At 38.9% G+C, this 20,929-nt stretch overlaps 1 protein-coding gene across 1 annotated transcript in view; it reads right to left on the bottom strand.

Moving 5' to 3' along the window:
• GRM8 (glutamate metabotropic receptor 8) overlaps positions 1-20,929 on the bottom strand; it is an 829,821-nt gene that overhangs the window by 648,894 nt on the left and 159,998 nt on the right. Inside the window, exon 2 of the mRNA XM_077123963.1 lies at positions 19,173-19,389. Coding sequence (XP_076980078.1) covers positions 19,173-19,389 — 217 coding nt within the window. The remainder of the gene's footprint in view (positions 1-19,172; positions 19,390-20,929) is intronic.

Genomic DNA, 20,929 nt, shown 5'->3' on the forward strand with positions numbered 1-20,929 from the left:
CTTCCCCCATCTTATTAGGAATAAACCTTTGCAGATATGATTAAGGTAAGGCTCTTCCAATGAGATCATGCTGGATTCAGGTGGATTCTAAATCCAATGACAAGTGTCTGAATATGAGACAGAAAAGAAGAAAACCAGAAGATACACAGGAATGCAATTTGAAGACACAGGCCAGGTGGAGTCTGGAGTTTTGCAGCTACTCGTCAAGGAACATGAATTGCCCGCAGCCATGAAAACTTAGAAGAGCTGGATGGAATGGATTTTCTCTCAGAGCCTCCAGAAGAAACTAACCCTGCTGACACCGGATTTTGGACTTCTGGCCTCCACAATGGTGAGAGAACACATTTCTGTTGTTTTAAGCTACCCAGTTTGCGGCCATTTGTTACAGCAGCCCTAGGAATCTAAGTCAGTTGCTAAGCCAGTTGGGCACAAGCTGATAGCTGCTGGGTGGTCATCTCCCACCACATGGAAAAAAACCTTATAATAAATCTAACATACAAGAAAGCAGAGCCTGAGCTGGAGCAAGACACATTCCTGTGGACTTCACTGAAAACTGCAGAGGTAGGCAACCTGAAGCTAGATCTACCCCAAGGCTTTTTAATTGCTGAACCCAAATATACTCATCAGCTTAAGTTTGGGTCCTGAGTAAGACTCAACTTTCTTTACTAAAGGGTTGTGCAAAGCAGGGCACAAGTACAGAAAAAAAGCTCAACTAATACCACTTAATGGAACTCAGGAAGGCTTCACTTAAAGGGTCTTTAAAAAATGCACATTGTTCTGGCAGACAATTAGGTTGCATGCAGTTTAGGCAAATGGGTGAAGATCCACAAAGGCACATTAGAAATGACCAGGTAGTAGAGTAAAGTGGGACATAAAAGCATGGTGGGTAAGGGGAGGAGATGGAAAAGGCAAGAAATTAGACTGTGTGAAGAGCACTATCTCTTTGTCCATCCTGCAGCTTGTCAAGGTCACAAATGAGGGAAGCATAAGTGCAGAAACCAAGGTCTCTGACCTCAAAGGGAAATAGTAAGAGTAAAAAGAACATGGGCTTTGGAGCCAGAGAGCCCTGAATTTGCATTCCATGCTACCACTTTATAACTAAGTTATCTTGGGCTTCTTACATACTTTTTCTGAGCTTCCTTATATTCATTCCCTGGCTGCTAAAACAAATATCATACAAGGAGTTGGATTAACAACAGGGATTTATTGGCTCATGGTTTCGGAGGCTAGAAGGCATACTTCCTCTTCGGGTTGGTATTTTCTGGCTGATGGACAATGTCTGGGGTTCCGCGGCTTTTCTATCACATGGCAATGTACATGGCGGCATCTTCTCCCTTCTTTTCCAAGTTTACTGACTTCCAACATCTGGCTGCTCCCCACAGCTTTCTTGCTTTGTCCAAATTCCTTTGTTTATAGGACTTCAACCATATTGGGTTAAGGCCCACCCTCATTCAGCTTGAGCACACAACTTAATTAACAACACTTTCAAAGACTGTATTTACAAATGAGTTTTTCATGTAAGTTTATACTTATATGATCAGGGTTTGGGACCTGAACATGCCTTTCATAGGATTCAATTTCCAACACTCAGTTTTCCCATCTATAAAATAGGGACAATTATATTTCTCATAGCATATGAAAACTCAATAAGATGGTACATATAAGGTAAACACTAATAAATATTAGTTCCCTCTCCTTTTGATGAATCAAGAAAGAGATTCATGGAGAACAGATCAGGATGACAGAGAGAGAACAGAGACCCAAGAGAGCCTCTACCTTCCATTTAAGCTTTACTGAGACTTTTTAAAGCAAATATTCACATTTAACAGAAAATGATATATGTTGGTCTCTATAAAATAGAATTAGTCAAGTAAAATCATAATTTTACACACTTGAAATGAAAGATGGACTAATCCTATTTTTAGAAACCAAAGTACCAAACCACCCATTCCTCTGACCCTTGACTATGTGGACCAAGAGTTGTTCCCAGAATTACCACAGTATAATGAGAGTGCAAAAATGTTCAGAAAACTATTAATGATTAAGGAAATTTAAAATGAATCAGTAACACAAGAGAGTAAAAACACAACAAAAAAAATGAGGAAAAGGGAAAACATTTAGAAGTATTAACAAGAACACTCTAAATTTCAAGTCCTCCTAGTACACAGAAAAAATAGCAATAAAGATCTCTAAATGAGTTTTGTTAACTAATTAAAAGAAAAAAAACCGGAAAAACAACCTGGAGGATACCTACCTTCCTTGCTCTTTTTCACTGAAGCATTAGGTAGAGTGAAATTTGCCAGTAAAAAATTTGCCTGCTTTCTCGCCCGTGTATCATTGGTTCAGGGGAGCCACATTTCCATTACTAACAACCATCCCAATCTTAGGGCTCTGGGACTTGCTCTGCTGTTGGCCAGGATGTCTTAAAGGAGCTTCATTTCAATATCTGGGGTCCATTACCATCAAAGGCCTTGCCTCTACCTATGCTAACACCCACGCATGCACTTCCATGCCGTTGCTCCAACATGGGCCCAAGCCATCCCCATCAGCTCTTGCCTGGAGTCCTACAATAAACTTCTTACTCATCTTTTGTGTCCACCTTGCACCTGCAATCCAGTCTCTTTAAATGATCTTCTTAAAACCTCAATCATACATGCCACTCTTCCAATCAACTTCTTCAAAGGTTTTCCATCACTTGAGAGTAAAATCCACACTTTCTGCCATGGACTACAAAAAGTCTCTGTTATATCACGCCCTTGACTGCCTCTCCATCTCACATTCTGCCACCCTCTTCAGCTGCCCTGGCTGCCTAGCTGATTCTCAAATAAGCCATAAATATGTGTTTGTTTCTTTCTTAAGATATAATTTATAATTAAAAGCTTGAATTTATAATTTGAATTTATAAATTTATAACTGTTGTTCACTTGCTTTCCTTTTAAATTAGCCACCTCCACTAGAGTGAATGCTCCTTGTGACCAGGAAACAGATCTGTGAATTCTGAGCTCCTAGCATAGAATCTGGCACTCAATATTAGTTTGTATCATTCGTTGAATGAAAGATGAATAAATGAACACTCCATGAACTGGAGTCATGACTGTAAATATCAGAAGCCTTAAACCTTTAGGACATTTTGCAGTCATGAATCATTTCACATTTTTACATACCTGGAACATTCAAATACAATTGAAAGGGTAGTAACACCTTCAGCAGATTTATCTACTTTCTGATTTTACATCCATTCTATTTGTCAGACCTAGCAGAGCTCTGGTCCTGATCCACTGTCATCCCTGCTGATTATAGTTCTCACAATGAAGTGTAGCAATCTGAGCATTGACCTTTATGTCATCTACTACTTTGGATTTCCATCTTAAACCAGGCTCTGAGCCCTGGGTTCTTGGTTCTCCCTCCTTCCTATGTAACTTACTATTGTAGACTGGCCATACCCCTAGACCCTATGTCTCCCAGGTGCCACCAACCGTGATGGGATGCTAAACCCTGACCCTGGGGTAGGTCCCACCACTTGCTACAGGACACTTTCATACGGACTGTAGCCTATCCATCCACCTTTTTCCTAGCTGCCTACTTTCTGAAGTCCTGACTCCAGGAACACTTACCTGGTATGAGTTCATTTATTCACTCACTCAACAAGCATTTTTAGAGCATCTTCTAGATCTTGTAACTACAGCACAATATGAAGATAGATAAGATATGCTTTCTATCTTCAAAGGAGGACAAAGAAGTAATTAAAATACAAAGCGGTGAAATACCTATGTGGTAGTATAGGGAAAGGAAAACTAACTTGGCTTGGAGAGAAAGATGGAGATCAGGGAAGGTTTATGGAAGGACAAGGAAACATTAACTAGACCAACGTGGTCTGCGGGGCGCAGGAATTGCAGGCTGAAGGGTCATGTAAGTGAATTTCTTATCACGTGTCAGTATGCACAGACCATTAGCAGGACCATAGTCTCTTAATATACATATATTGCATGGTTGAGAGGAATTCTTTACCCCACCTGTTCCTAAACATCTACACCTGGCCAGCTGACTTGCCTCCTTCCTTAGTCCCAGCCGATCCCTCTCCGTGTTTACACACAAACACTTTTTTGCTTCAAATAATTGAGGCCCCTTCAACTATTTGCTTTCAGCATACCATGGACACCCAACTGAGCTCTAGAGTCTCCAGAACACCCAAGGGTGATGGGATATATTCAGGCCCTCTTTAAGCATTCTTATGAATTCTTGGGCTGAGGCATCTCATATTTCTGACCTAGGCTGAATGTGGATAATGCAGGGATATGAGCTAAAAGAATATGAGAAATGTAAAGCCTGTAACCTAGACCATAAACCCCATGAGGGCATGAATTAGGTCTGTCTAATTTAACACCATATTCCTATCCTCTAGAACAAGATCCCAACAATAGCAGGTGCTTAAATATTTGTTGAATTAAATGTCACATCAACTCACATGAATAGTTCCATCTAGCACAAGATCTCTCTGAGAATAACATCAAGCACGATTTTCAAAGGGGGATGCAATGGTTGCCCTCCATTATATCAGACACAAAAGGCTAGCAATGTACTGTGAACATCCCTCTTTCCCTTAATAGTCCATTATGTGCACATCAGCTGTGATACATGATGCAAATGTGGCTTCAGGGTCATAAAACTGTGAACACCACTGTCTTGGAAGTGTAGCTGAGCTGCTACAAAAGGCATTATTTTTTTTCTCACTGATACAACTGCCAGAAGATATGTTTAAATCATTACTTGAAATTCCTTTCCCAACCAAGCCTCTTCTCAGTGCTGTTAACAAGAAACAAAATGTGCTGACTTGAGTTTTACTTTCTCTCCTCTCCTTTGCCTTCCCCCTATGGGGCCATCAATTAATCATGAAATGGCTCTGATTAGGTAACATTTAAAGAAGCAAAGAAGAGAGAGCAGTATCTGTCAAACATGCAGATGCTAGAGAAAGGAGACTGTGCAGCTCAGGTTAGCCAAGGGACATGACCCCTGAAATAACTGGCACTTAATATAATAAACTACTCATCTTATAGCCTTTTGATTTTGTTATGATTGAGCCATTTAGTTTTTGAGGATGTCATAATTATTGTTTAGTTGATATGTTATGAAGTAAACTGTGAGAATACACTTCTAATACTGAAGTCAACTCTTTCAGGGCCTGTAAAATAATATAATGGATTCTGATGTTGCTTCATTTCTGTAGAAGTGTGTTTTTATAGTATTTTATTCTATCAACATAGCACATTAAAGCTCTCATGCCATGCTAGGGTTACCAAAGGGGAAAAGACTTTGGAAAGGGGAGAAAAATGTGCTGTGAGTGTAGAGGTATGTGTTAACACAGGAGGGAAAGCACACTTCTTGTCATAGCTTGGGCAGGTTCAGTTGCAAGGTGGGCAGAAAAGAGCTGGCAAGGGCAAGAGGAAACAGGGTTAGCTAACTTGGTTACAGACACTGACCCCTCAGGGGAAAGTGGGTAGTCTGAGACCCAGAGTCCATCCAAAGGACCAGGATGGGCTCAATTCGGTCAGGACTCCATAAAGCTGGCTTCATTCAAACAGCCATTGAGACTCAGACAGCATGAAACAAATAACTCAAAGCAGGGACCATATTGTTGATGTGACAGATCCAGGCTCTTTCTCATCATTTGCATGGGAATTTCTGACTCAAACCATCACTAGATGCTGAATTCCCTTATCCTCATGATAGGACTCTTAAAGGGAATGAGAATTGTAGAGACAACAAGCTAGGCTGCATTGGGATCCCAGCACAATACCTACTCAGGGCTCATGCATAGCCAGACCTCAGCAGCTGTGTGAGGATCCACCCAACCCAGTGGGAGACAACAGGAATAGGTGGTATGGCATAATCCAAGCCTAGGAGGCTAAGATCTGGGGCAGGTCCCATTCCCAGGGATCCAGGGTGTGAATCAGGGATAGGACAATACTGTAAGTTCACAGTGACCTAGAGAGGGACTCAGAGCTCACCCCAGGACCACCAGTCTCAGGGTCCATTCTGGCAAAACATTCTGTACTGAAGAAAATAGTAGATTGTGGACACACTGTTGGTTCTGGCTCAGCCTCAGGAACTAAACAAAACCGAAACTGCTGCCAGCGGCCTGAATGATGCCTGGTGGGAGTGACCAGGGAGAACAGGAGCTAAAATGTCAGGGCAAGTCATGTACCGATTGTGTACAAGTGGTTACAACTGAGTATCATCAAGAGATCATGAACTAAGAATTGCCAAAACCTATATACATTTTGCACATACTAAACTTTTCACAAATACGTATAGCATTACAAAGTTGATATCATAGTCTACATTCAATTTTCTGTGCTGCCTTTTATCCCTCAGGAAAAGATGTTGAAGCTAAACTAAGTTGATTTAATCCCATTACACCACGTACTATCATTGAGCTTGAGGTCCACAAACTGCTATCCTCCTACTACCCCATTCTAGGTCTTTTTGCCCTATGACAATGTGCTCTTGGCCAATGCCTCTAAATAATGTCTCCATTAAGGCAATGGTGTCATTAATTTGTAATTGTTTGTATCTCTGTGTCCTCTGATACACAGTGATCTGCTGGAAAGCAAAGACCATGATTCATCTCTGTATCCTCAAGGCCAGGCACAAGCATGGCCTGGTACCTGGTGGATGCCTAATAAATACACTGATTAATATTTAGAAGGCTCAAAAAGGAAGAGGAATGAGTACATTTGTTGAGCTAATATTTACAGTTATTTAATTAGTTCATACATTCAACTACTAACTGTTCTAGTTAGTACATTAACCATGTTAAGAAATAATAGTAACAGAAGAGGTTACAGCCAGTAGGCACAAAGCAAAACTCAGGAAACATGAGTACTAACTGCCACTAACTGCACACTTACTTAGGCCTCAGCTCTGCCTTCTGCTCATGGAGTAAACTGGATCCAAGCTCAGGGAGTAATGCCACCTGTGAGTCACCCAAGCCAGGGATCTTACCATGAGCCACACATGGTTAAATCTGACCTCACTTAATTCTCACAATCATTATCCCTTTTCTACAGACGAGAAGGTTGGGGACACAATATGATTATGTAAATTATCCAAAGCCCTATAGCTAGAATATGGAGGATCTGGAATTCAAACTCAGCTGGTGAGAAGTTCTTAACCACTCCACCACACTGTTTTGCAAAAGGGTTAGGGATGGACTGAGTCTGCAGATTACAGGCTTTGATGTTTGCCAGTAAATTCCTAAGTGGTTCAATGTACGGAAAGCCCTGAAGGCTCTCATTAGGTTATACATTAGTGAAGAAAATGCATGAGCCATTGTTGGAAACTTTTTTGCCTTTCAGTGCCCAGTGCTGGAGCATCTTAGTTTGCCAGGGCTGCTATGGCAAACACCACACAATGGGGTAGACGTAACCAAAAAGAATTTATTGGCTCATGGTTTTAGAGCCTGAAGTCCCAAATCAAGGCATTCTGATGACAGTTTGTCACAATCTTTGGGGTTCCCTGACTTGCATCTCTGCCTCTGCCATGTGGCAATGTCCTTGGTCTCCTGCAGCTGTCTCTCACTTCTGGCTTCACTTACAAGTCTTCCAACAATAAAGATTAAGGCTCACCCTGATCCAGTGTGACCTTATTTGAACAGGGTCTTAAAAGATTCTACTCACAAATGAATTCATACCCTGACTCACCTTAACATATTCAGATACCATCTATGAATACATCCACAAGAACACAGATGAAGACTTGGATAGGATTCAGTCTTCAACACTGATAAAGCCTGACCTTTCGGCTCATGTGACACCAACCAACACTACTGTGAATCTGGTGACAATGGCCATTGAGCGAAAATTTATGAAGGACATGTTACATGTCAGGTGCCCTGCTAGATATCGAGGGTCCTTTCATTGAGGAAAATACATTCTGGAGAAGAGATATACATAAAAAACAGCATTTTGTTCAGAATTACAAGTGGTATTGCAGGGTTAAGGATATTATGGAAATCACATTCTAAAGATGAGGTAAGATGTCCCAACTTGCCCTGAAATTTCACTTTTTAAAATGGTGTGCCAGTTTGAATCTATTGTGTATGCCAGAAAAGCCATGTCTTTAATCTTCATTTGATATGGCTGGGTGGGATCTTTTTGTTCATTTCCATGGAAATGTGACCCACTCAATAGTGGGTAGTGACTTTAGATTTGGTGGTTTCCATGGAGAGGTGTCCCCACCGTTCAAGGTGGGTTGCTTACTGGAGCCGTTTAAGAGGGAACAATTTTGTAAAAAAGTTTAGAGCAGACAGAGCCCATACAGCCAGAGACCTTTGGAGATGCATAATGAAAATGCCCCTGGGGAAGCCACCGAAGAAGCCTGGAGAGAAAGCTAGCAGACTTTGCCATATGTCTTTCCAGCTGAGAGAGAAACTCCAAACGTCACTGGCCTTCTTGACACAAGGTATCTTTCCCTGGATGCCCTAGATTGGACATTTTATAGAACCTTGTCTTGATTTGGACATTTTCACAGCCTTAGAACTATAAACTTGCAATATAAATCCCCCTTTAAAAAGCCATTCTGTGCCTGGTATATTGCATTTCTGGCAGCTTACAAACTAAAACAAATGGCAACTGAAAGTTTAGACCCAAGCAAAGACAACAGTCAGGTGTCACAATAAGTACAATATCCAGCAGTGACAAGTTTAACTTAGGGCTTGCCACAGGAAATGTGGAAAACTAGTAAGGATAACAGAGACGGCAGGTATTCAGGAGCCACTCAATATCATCTTCCATGATCTCTCAGGCAGAATTGTCACTGATAGCTAAGTTTAAAGTTAATTAATGAGTCAAGTAAGCCTCCTCTGTCTGTTTCAAATATCCTACATGCCAGGCAATACATGTGCCACCATCACAGGAATACAGCTTTGTCACACCTTGGAAAAACTCATATTTTCCCATTTCAATATCTCATATCAAATAGTATTTTAGAATTTATAATGTACATTCACAAGCATTGTATCATTTAATCATCACTGGGCAGAAGATCCCCATTTTACTGACAAAGACGCTAATCCTCAGAGAGGCTCACTAATAACGTTTCGTAATTGAAAAAAGAGTTAAGTTCTTCTGACTTCAGAGTGAGTTCCACTGCATCAAACCATTTTGTTTACTAAATACTTAACTACATTAGAATCATAGGTTTATAAAGTAGTTATTTGAATGATGTTTTGTATTTCGTATTAACAGCAGCTATTGCTACTTAGCAGTCACGAAGGCCTGCTTATTCAGAAATGCACGGGAAGGCCAGGGTGAAGAGCAGCTTTGAAACTGCCCTCCATTTGATCAGTCTCTGCAGCAATTGTCAAAATCATATACACTTTCTTTAGATCCCTATAAAGCTTCTACAGTATCACTGCACCTACAACTCTGATTTGCAATTTTCTCAGCCCTCCTTTGAAGTTATTCTTGCCAATTACCTAGTGTTAATATTAATTAAATATGGTTTGAAACTTGAAATGTGGTGTTATCAATGGAACTCAGCTGTAGGAATATAAAGTAAAATTTCAATTGAATTTAAATGTTTCCTTTCACGATAGTATTTTACAGCATTAATACTTTTGTCAAATTGATTTTTGCCTGCTGGAAGTCGTTTTTCCAAAGCAATGAACATCCGAGGGAAAAGCTACTCTTTGTGTATTCTTTTCTTTCTGTCATTGAAAATACTTTGCTTTAATCTTAAAATGAATCCATTTTGGTTAATAGAAACTTGGTTCTTGTTTAGAACCCAAGAGAGAAAATGTGCTTTGTTTTAAAACTACATTTAGATATGATCAATGAACACTTTCCAGTTGTATAGTAAGAAAAAAATTTCCCTTACTTTATGGTTTTCCCCCCACCAAAAAAATCACTATCATCAAACTTTTTGTCAAGTTTTATATACAAAAATTAATTATTTAAATTGATTTATTCCATTAACATTTCAAACAGATTCTGCTAACTCCAAGTGCCTCTGTGGTCCTTCCAACTCTGAGATTTTAAGATTCTAAACATATGTCAGGCAAGAGTCATAAGCTTCCAGCATTTGAAATTATAGGGGGAAAGTCACATGTAATAGGAGATTTGATAGAATCAGTTCTATTGTTCCCCTTATACTGTATGTAAAGACAACTCACAGGCCTGTTGATCTTCAATAAGCCATTCATAAACATCATGACTGATTAAAGAAGGTGTGTCACGATACCACGCAAATCTACAATAAAAAGATATAATGTTTTCACATATTCCTTTCATCTTCAAAGATAAAGCTTTCACTTCCTTGCCTTCATAATGATAGCAGTAGCATTAGCATTTATTATCCTGTCTTCTTTTAAAAAAATAAACTAATGAAGTAAGACAAAGAAGAGCAAGAACCTGTCTAAAGTTTCAAGGAAATCATTTATTGAGACACAACCTACAAGCCTCAGAGCTTATAATGAAAAAGCATGAGCATAATTATCAACCCTTTAATTACAATATCATTGAAACATCATATGTAATAATTAAAACAAATCAGAAATAGAGGGTTGTGATCCCATGAAGGCTCGCAAATGGGTGATGGATAAATTATAAGAAATAACAAAAACTAAGCTATTCCTTTCCCTCTTTCCAAAAGAGGCCAAAGAGAATGAAAATAAATTAGGCCAGAAAGGACTCTAGGTATCCATGTGTTTTAATCTGCTAGGCTGCTGAAATGCACATACCATAAAATGTGTTTGCTTTAACAATGGAAACTTAACTTCCAAGCTTACAGTTCTGATGTCATGAAAATGCTCAAATCAAGACACCATCAGAGCAATGCCTTCTTCCCAAAGACAGGCTGTCAAAATCCTGGACTCCTCTGTCACATGGCAAGGCATATGGCAGCATCTGCTGGTCTCTCCCTTCTCTTCCGGGTTTGGTTGCTTTCAGCTTCTTGCTTCCATGGCTTTCTCTCTCAGCTTCTGTGGCTTTCTCTCTGGGTCTGCTCTCCATATTCATCCCATTTATAAAGGACTCCAATGAGAGAATTAAGAGCCATGCTGGACCGCCCCCTAATTGGAATAACCTAATCAAAATAGGTTCAAACCCACAGAATGGATTAACGTTAAGAATATAATTTTCTAGGGTCCACAAAAGCCTCCAAAACATTACACCATAAATTTCCAGTTGTCATTGTAAAGATCAGCACCTTGGTATTACACTAAGCATGACTGCTAAACAGTCAGCACAGCTGTACCAACAGGGCCCACTGCAATCATCCCCTAAAGTTCTTGAATACACAGAAACCTGGAAAAGCCAGAATTAGGGTCCCACCACCTACCCCAGTTTTATCCGTTAGGTCATCCCATCCACCCAAGTAGCTGGGATTGGGAGAACAGAATTATAATAAATTTCTTCATTAACCAAATCCTGTCTACTTAGCACCTGTGCTGGTGTGAAAGTATAATGTACCCCAGAAAAGCCATGTTTTAATCCTGATCCAATCTTGTGGGAGCAGCTCTTTCTTTTAATCTTGATTCAATACGGTAAGGCAGAAACTGTTGATTAGATTATCTACACAGAGATGTGACGCACGAAATTGTGTGTCTGACCTTTTGATTAGATGGAGATGTGACTCCACCCATTCTAGGTGGGTCTTGATTACTTTACTGGGATCCTTTAAAAGAGGGACATTTTTGTTTTGAATTGTTTTAAATTTTTGTTTTATTAGAGAAATTGTAGGTTTATAGAATAATCATGCAGAAAATGCAGAGTTTCTATATACCTCTCCTCACACACACTGTTTTCTTTATTATTGACAGTTTACATTAGTGTAGTACCTTCATTACAGTTGATGAAACAGCATTATTATAGTTATACAAGTAATTACAGTCCAGTGTTTACATTAGTGTTCTCTGTGTTGTACATTCCTAAGTTTTTTTAATGTTTATTCTAGTAATACATACAGCCTAGAATTTCCCTTTACTATATTCAAATATGTAATTCAGTAATGTCACTTACATTCATAATGTTGTACCACCATCACAACCATCCATTTCCAAAACTTTTTCATTACTAAAGCAAATTCTGTGCCAATTAAACACTAACTACCCATTCTCTACCCCTACCTCAGTTCTTGGTAGCCTGTATTCTAGTTTCTAATTCGATGCCTTTACATATTCTAATTATTTCATATCAGTAGATCATGCAATACTTGTCCTTTTTTGTATCTGGCTTATTTCACTCAACATGACGTCTTCAGGGTTCATCCATGCTGTTACATATATCAGAACTTGAAGGAATTTGGTGATTTTAAAGTATGAGAATTCACACAGAGTAGCTGTGCTACTGTGGGTCAATATAATTTCTATTGTTGAACATTGAATGCAGCCAAGTAATATTTTATAAAACTGAGTTTGTACGCAAGATAACCTTACTGTTCTGATTTAATTTTAAACTTAGTTTCAGCAAATATTTGTCAAGTTCCTCCTATCTGCCAGGCATGATGCCAGGCAATGGTGAATATACAGATATCTTTAAGAAATCACAACTTGGAAGGGTATGAACATGAAAGCAAAATACTGCCAATGATGAGAAAAATCCTAAAATAGCGATGTCAGAAAACTTTTAGGAGTATAGATGAGGGGACTTCCTGGGAAAGAGGGTAGCAGGGAGAAGAGGGAGTAAGGGAAGAGGGAAATGATGCCAGGTAAAGCCATGGTGGGGTATGTGTGTGATTAGTTCTGAAACCAGGAAGAACCCAGGCTCTCCAGTTGGCGAAGAAGCAATGCCAGATTACGGACAGAAGCATGAGTGCTTGTGACGGTCACAGCTGATACTGATGGTAGATTTCTTTTGTTGTGATTGAATAACTTACAGGGTGTTTTAGTTCCTATAATTTTAGATCAAATGATCTAGCACCTGCATAAAATCATTAGTAACTGAATGACAGGCTCAAAAGGGATCTCAGGTTAGTTGATCCACTCAATTTGCATATTCAAGGTTTTTGTTTTGTTTTTGGATTTCATTTTTAAAATTTTTTTTAATTGTGAAAGATATCATATATACAAAAAAACAATAAATTTCCAAGTACATTTTAACAAGTAGTTATAGAGCAGATTTTAAGTTTGGTATGGGTTACAATTTTTCATTTTTTCCTTCTAACTGCTCCAAGACACTGAAGACCAACAGAAATATCGATATAACGATTCAGCAGTCATACTCATTTGTTAAATCCTATCTGCTCTGTTATACTCCTTCTTCTCTTTAAATAACATATATACATAAAAGCAAAAAATTTCAAAGTACATTGCAACAATTAGCTGTAGAACAGATTTCAGAGTTTGGTATAGGTTACAATTCCACAAGTTTAGATTTTTATTTCTAGCTGCTCTAAGGTACTGTAAGCTAAAAGAAATATCAGTATAATGATTCAACAATCATACTCATTTGCAAACCTGACCTTCTCGTATAGTTGATGTTGTGGAGAGGCTGGCCACTTTCCATTGCAGGATTTCTCTGGCCTAGGGACCCATCTGGTCTAGGGTCTATTTTTTTTTCATGGGCAGGTACTGGGAAACGAACCTCCAGGGTCTATTTTTAAACACAACTCCCCCAACCTTCAAGGTCAAGTCAAACACTTACTCTTACTCTCTTTCAAGAGCAGTCACATCTCACAGCTAAGTAACATGTCTTACTGCCGAGCTCCCAGAACACTCCAAAACTCTTTGCCCTGTCTTCCCCAGGGTCAGCATCAAAATAAGCCTGCAGATTCTGCCAATGACTGAGACACTGTCCACCATTCTGGCAGACACCCCCATCTTGATCACTCAGTTGCTCAGAACCCTGCTCACTTGGTTCCGAGAAGGATAGAGGACCTCCCTCTTCCTCACAGTGGAGAGTGGGAATATCAGGCTCTGAGCTTTACTTAGATTATCTCCACAGAGCTGTGACACACTCAATTGTGGGTTTAATCTTTTGATTAGATGGAGATGTGACTCCATCCATTCTAGGTGGATCTTGATTAGTTTACTGGGATCCTTTAAAAGAGGAAACATTTTAGAGAGAATTAGAAATAACAGAAGCTTCAGAGCCAACAGAGACAGCAAATGTAGATGCTTAGAGAACAGAAACTACAGAGTACAGAGACATGGATGCTCGGAGAAGGTTGGAGCCTGGTAGACATTGCCATGAGATGTTAAGCAAGACAGAACCTGGAGGGAGCCAAGGGAAGCTGAGAGATGAAAGGAAAGCCAGCCCTGGAGAAGTAAAGTGAGGAACCCCCACAGGAACAGAGGCTGAAAGCAGCAGAGCCCGGGAGCAAGGGACTAGCAGATGCCAGTCACATGACTACCTAGCTGACAGGTGTTCCTTACCCATAAGCCTTTCTTGAGTGAAAATAACTTCTTGTTGGAGCCTTCATTTGGACACTTTCACTTCCTTAGAACTGCAAACTCGCAACTTTTTAAATTCCCCTTTATAAAAGCTGTTTCAGTTCTGTTATATTGCATTCCAGCAGCTTGCAATCCAAAACAGCACCCCTCTCTCATTCTGTTGCTCTCCTGGCTTACCTCCTGTTTTACTTAGTAAGCTGCCGGAATGCAAAATACCAAAAAAAAAAAAAATCAAGGCTTTTAAAAAGGGAATTTATTAAGTTGCAGGTTTACAGTTCTAAGGTCATGAAAATATACAAATTAAGGCATCAAAAGAAAGACACTTTAACTCCAAAGAAAGGGCAGAGGTTCAGGGTTTTTCCTCTCAGCTGAGAGAGCACAGAGCAGTATCTGCTAGTTTTTCTCTCCCTGGGGGCATTTTCCTTCTGAGCCAAAGGTCTCTGGCTGCCTGGGCTCTGTTGGTTCTGGTGGCTGTAAAGGTTTTTCCAAAATGATTCCCTCTTAAAAGGCTCCAGGAAGCAACCCCACCTTGAATGGGTGGTGACACATCTCCATGGAAACCATTTAATCAAAGGTTATCACCAATAATAGGTGGGTCATATCTCCATGGAAACAATCAGAAAGATCTCACCCAGCAATATTGAATGAGGATTAAAGGACTATTTTTCTGTGATATATAATAGCTTCAAACCGGCACACCTCCCATCCCTGTCACTGAAATTTACTTCACTGAGTACAACCCTTCTTCACTATTACCCCCTCTCGAGGACACTTCTTAATTTTCTGCCACTGTACCAGACACTTTCAGTTATGCCCTTTGGTGTAAGTTAATGTTTGTTTATGAAAAGCTGTCCTATCTCTTTGAGTTTCTCCTCAAGTATTTCTTCTATCTTCTTCCATCATAGAAACCTTCTTCAAAGGAGGCTGAGAGCCATCCCATTGCCACCAATCTATCACAAGAACACACTGTCATACTCTTAGTTTTCATTACCGAGTCTAAACTTATTCCCACATCTTTTATGAAGCTTCTCCCTCCTACATGTTCTACCTCAGCAATCACATTTCCTGCTTCAACCACCAATTTGATGAGGATGAGCTGCAGATCTGCATCTCGGCTCCTGCCTTGCCAAACAGACAAGCTTCTCATGTTCCTTGAGGTATACACACACACACACACATATATATAATAAAATACACATCATTTTATTGTGCTTCATTTTATTGCACTTCACAGATATTGCATAGTTTTGCAAATTGTAGGTTTGTGGCAACCCTACGTCGAGCAAGTTTATCAGCACCATTTTTCCAATAGCATGTGCTCATTTCATGTCGGTGTCACATCTTAATTAAGGTATGTACATTCTTTTTTTTTAGATGTAATGCCTTCACACACTTAAGAGACTACAGTATAGTGTAAACATAACTTATATATGCACTGGGAAGCCAAAAAATTCCTGTGATTAGGTTTATTGCAATATTCGCATTATTGAGGGTTTCTGGAACTAAGCCCGCAATATCTCCCAGGTGTGCCTGTACTGGTACCTGAAGTTTAACATACTCATAATCAAACCCCAAACTGCCCTTTACACTTTTCTATCCCTTTTCTGTTCTTGGCACTCGCATTTTCCCAGTTGCCCTGGTATGGAATTTCAACTTCATTTCTCTTTCTTACCTTCAAACTCTGCTTCCAGTCAGCCACTAGGTCTACAGACTCCATCTCACAATTGTCTCTCCATTCTGTCCTCTTTCCCATTTCTATTATCACTACCCTATATCAAGTCAAGACTATCGTAATGTCTTCTCAACTGGTCTCCCCATCTTCCACTTCTCACTAGTGCAATCTCAAATATATATCCTGTTAGACCCATCTCTCCTCAGTAGTCTCCACTGTTTAGAAAAATAAGGATAAAATTATTACCCCTTGAGTTGAAATAATCAACTGTATGTTCATGCGAAGGCTTCCAGTCACTTTACAAATTATGCTGTAGCCACATTACGCTATTTGTTGATCCCCAATTTGTTTTTCACCTACTCCAGTAAAAATCCTATAGTCCAGAGATGGCTTAGGCTAGCATACCAAAGGGCTATTTGACTTTATTTTATCAAGTACCTCCCATCCCTCTGTTCCTAAGAGCCTCAGCTAGAGAAGAGTCATCACAGATATTTGTGTTTATGGCCACTATTCATTTATAAACTTCAATCGCACAAAGGACATTTCCCAAGTCTCATATTTTGCTAAAATGAAAACCATTCTAATCAAACCATACAAGCAATTTATCACTAAACAGATTTTCATTTCACTATCATTCCATTATGATCTGTCTGAATTAATCAGAGATGAGATGTAGGAAGCCTCAATTTACACTGAAATTTCTTAGCAATCAATGTTGCTAAAGAGAGAAATTTAGAAGAGAGGACAGAACAATTTATGAGTTGGAAAAATATATAAACTTATTAATTGGCAGACACTCCAGAAAATGAATTTATACACCTTTGTGTTCGATATACTAATATTTTTAAAACCACACTGCTAACACAGTGACAGAGATGTCATCAAGGTTGTACTAAGAGCAGCAAATGTTACAGAACTAATGAATTTACAATAGAGGCATCAGATAATTTCAGAATGGTTTAAGTTGCTACCATTTGCCATTCCCATTAATATCATTGTCATGTAAAAGACTTAATTTTCAGCTATTTTTGTTCTAGATACAATCTTTGTCATTAGAATGAGAGATGATTTTGATATTTAATATATTCCATGGCATACTCTAGTGTGGTACTAATTTGGCCTTTTCAGTATTCTGCATATTAATTGACAATCCATCCCTCCCTCCATTCCCCAGATTAGTGAGAATTGAAATAGAATGGACAGCCAACTAAGTCACAGAATACTAAAAGGATCAACATAGAATAAACATGTTGCTCTAATCAGGAGCATACACAGGCATCCACTTTACTTTCTCCCATACTAATAATTAAAATAGAAACAGGAATAATGAATGGCACCATCTGAATCCTTTTATGTGACAGTATTAACCAATGTATGGCAATACCCCTGGAAAGTGGAAACTAAGTATTTCTCATTTTAGTGAAAGAATGAAACTGCAGTGGCACTAAACCTTTAGAACAATTTACTTTATCAGATTCTGTAAAAATTGGCAAATTATATCCTGCATGGAAATCTTCATAGTAATGTATTTCATGCACACAAAATGTGTTCTGGAATTGAAGAATGCACAAGGTCAGTGCAGAACACTTATCGTTTCAATATGTACTCTATTCGTTTCTTTCCCTTGTTGAATTATCACTCTGGTGAGAACTGACATCAGCTTTAAAATAATGCATTAACCTTGCTTCTAGAAGCTATTGTTGTCATTTGAGTGGGCATTTCCTCTAAGAATAAACTTTCATCCAAGAAGATAATATAATCTGTCATACTTTAAATCTCAACCGAATGTTTTGAACTGTTTTTATAGCTATAGTGATATACTATAATTTAAAATTCCAGAGAGCAGAGATTATAGCTGCATCAACACTTACAGTAGGTGTGCACAGTTTTCCAGTTAAAACTGTCCAAGAAGACCAGGTCCTGTCTACATTTTCTACAACAGCACAGCACTATAAACAAATGTTAAACATACCTAAATATTGTGTATAATAAATGCCTATGCCCTATCACGTACCCTACCAAAATAACAGATTCCAGGCACCTGCAAGCCTTTCAAGTGAAGACTTTCTTCTAATCACCTTGAACCCTTTGTCCTTGGTAATTCTGGTTAAGCCCAAAATCACTCCCATGATCTTCCCTGAGGTGAAGCCTCCAAGGAAGATAATAAATTATCAGCATCATTTTGTCCTTCAAGTTCAAAATTACTGAAAAACAGTCAATACGGACATTTTAATTTTTAATTTTTTCCCAAAACATTGTGATTACTTTTATAAAAAAATGTCATTTTTGTTCCATAAGTCTTAACAAGAATAACAGTCCTTCTTAAGGAACAATAATATACCTCCTTTCATCCACAAAGATATATTATTGACTAGCCAGCAATAAGATTTGTACTGTAAGTTGCTTTTTGTTTTGTTCTGTTTTTTCCCAAATAAGGAGATGGATTTACAACTTCTTGACTAGATACAGAAGTTGGTGAATTTCCTACAGAAATTTGGATAAGCACCTTGATAAAAGCCCAAGGTGGTCCTCAACAGCACCTTGTTCCAACCAACTTTTTACATCTTGCCCTTCATCCCACTGTAAACTTCAGGGTTTATGATAAGAATAAAAATGCAAAAAGTCAAATATGACAAGAAGAATATCATGTAAGTACAGCCTGGGGGGCTACTTCAGTACTGTTTTAAAATGATTAGTAGTCTTAATCCCTCTAGTGTTGGATGTTAAAATTCACTGACTTTTTTCTTTATTTTAATGACTTGACTATGTAGACTTCCATCTAGAACAATCAAATTGTATGTCATTTATTCAAATTTACAGTGGCTCTAATGTGCCAGCAAACTCCCTTGTCAAAACAGACAACTTAAAAAATGTTCCCCTGAGTCAGGAGCTCTATTTCTTAAATCAGTACTAAAGTGTCACCTTGACAGGCCTAAGAACAACAAAATCATTTATAACAAACGCAGCTTGCCTCTGGAGTGGACAGCTTCGGTCATGCATCTGGAGGAGCCCTAATTAGTCCACACAGACTAGGAAGAGCTTGGAGGTGCTCAGACATCAGCAACCTGTCGCCTCCCAATACCACAATCTGATATATGTATATATGCTTACCGATCTCCCTGGAGATCTGGGTGAAGGCCTCTACACCACTCTCTCCGTAGTTCCCTTCAGAAGCCAGTGTCGACACATAATTCCACCCCAGCTCCGTCACAATGTCCACCATGGCCTGTGCTTGGTAGGAGTCTGGTGGGACTACCCGAGAGAAAAAGTCATACCTGGTGTTGTCACTTAGCTCTGGGGCTGTAGATGCATAGCTGATTTGAGGTATCTGTAAAGCAAATGATAAGCCATTTCAACCCATGAGGAAGCTTATAGAATGATGGATTGTCACAAATGAGTGAACAGCAGAAGCTATATCAGAAACCCAGACATATCAGCCTAAAGCCAAGATGTGCTTTTATGATCACTAGTTCAACTAGAAAGTATTTTATAAAGGCCTTTGGGCTCATTTTCTTTCAAAGCACAGTATTTCTAAACAGGAAGTATTCAGTTTTGCTTTGGTTCTGAAGCCAAAGCAAAATGTTTGGGCTTTTTTGTTACTTTTTTTTTTTTCCAGGGACATAAAGAAATAGAATTTTTATTATAAAACCTATCGAGTTGTCTGGGAAACCTGGTAGCACAAAAATATTTTAGCAATGCCAACTGCCACATGCAATGGACCAAATGCAATTGTTTATCTACCACGTGGTGAAACCATTATTCTTCCCCCTCAAGGATGCTACTTACCACTTCTTCTAGATTCTTAGCCCTCTGTTTTCACTCTTTGGGCGGAATGGGTTCTGCCTGATATTTGGTTAGAAGGCAGAGGATGTGTTGAAATGAGACTGAGATTGTCATTAGGCTACTGGCCCAGAAGGCACTGCACCCTAGTTTGCCTTTTTTTTTAATTGTGCTTTTTTTATTCCGTACATAAGTTCTGATTGAAAAAATGACAGAGAATGTTTGGTCTAGGCAGGTATCAGAAAAATTCACCTCTGAACTTGTCTTTGGCCTTAGGACAAAAAGGCTATACAATGACTAACAGGGAATTTAATATAAGGTTTTTCACATGTAATGCTATTTGAGTCTTAAGATTTTATTTTTGGCAAGATATTTTAAATATATACTTTTTCCAGGTCTATTCATGGCTTACTGATACAATCATTGAGTACCATAAAAAGATTGAGAACAGCTAACGATGTATTCTCAAATAAAAACATTTTACCCACCCATTCCTCCTCCCACAAAAAAGAAATAACAAAAAAGAAATCCATACCATAACTTCTTTAGGAAAAAACATTTTCTGACATAAGCAGGATGAATTGCTAGAAGATTTTTAAAACCAGTATTCCTAATGTATTTTCCTAAACAATTTATCTTGAACTGAGTAAAAAATTAACATATGCCACAAATCATTCCCCTCCCCAAATGTGACATTTACTTATATATCTAAGTAAGGATTCTTATTATATCAGTGAAAAGTACTATGATAGAGCACATGGTGAGAAGTACAGAAGAGAATATCCAGGCTAGCATGGGTCACAGAAGATACCAGAGGTCTGGCAAGAAGGCAAAAAAGGACATTTCAGTCACAGGGAACTATATATTCAAAGGCATAGTCAAGAAAGATCAAGGTATAATCTAGGAATTGCGGATTTTCACATCAGGAATGTTAGACACCAAGGGAGAAATGCGGAAAATGCAAGTACAAAGGTGAACAGAAACCAGATAAGGAAGGGCCAGTCAGATATGACCAGGAGAGTGGTCTTTATCATGAAAAGGCTATGGGGAAGCACAGGAAATGACATGATCAGATGCTTGTTTTAGCA

This window comes from Tamandua tetradactyla, chromosome 1, assembly GCF_023851605.1.
Source record: "Tamandua tetradactyla isolate mTamTet1 chromosome 1, mTamTet1.pri, whole genome shotgun sequence".
NCBI lineage: Eukaryota > Metazoa > Chordata > Mammalia > Pilosa > Myrmecophagidae > Tamandua > Tamandua tetradactyla.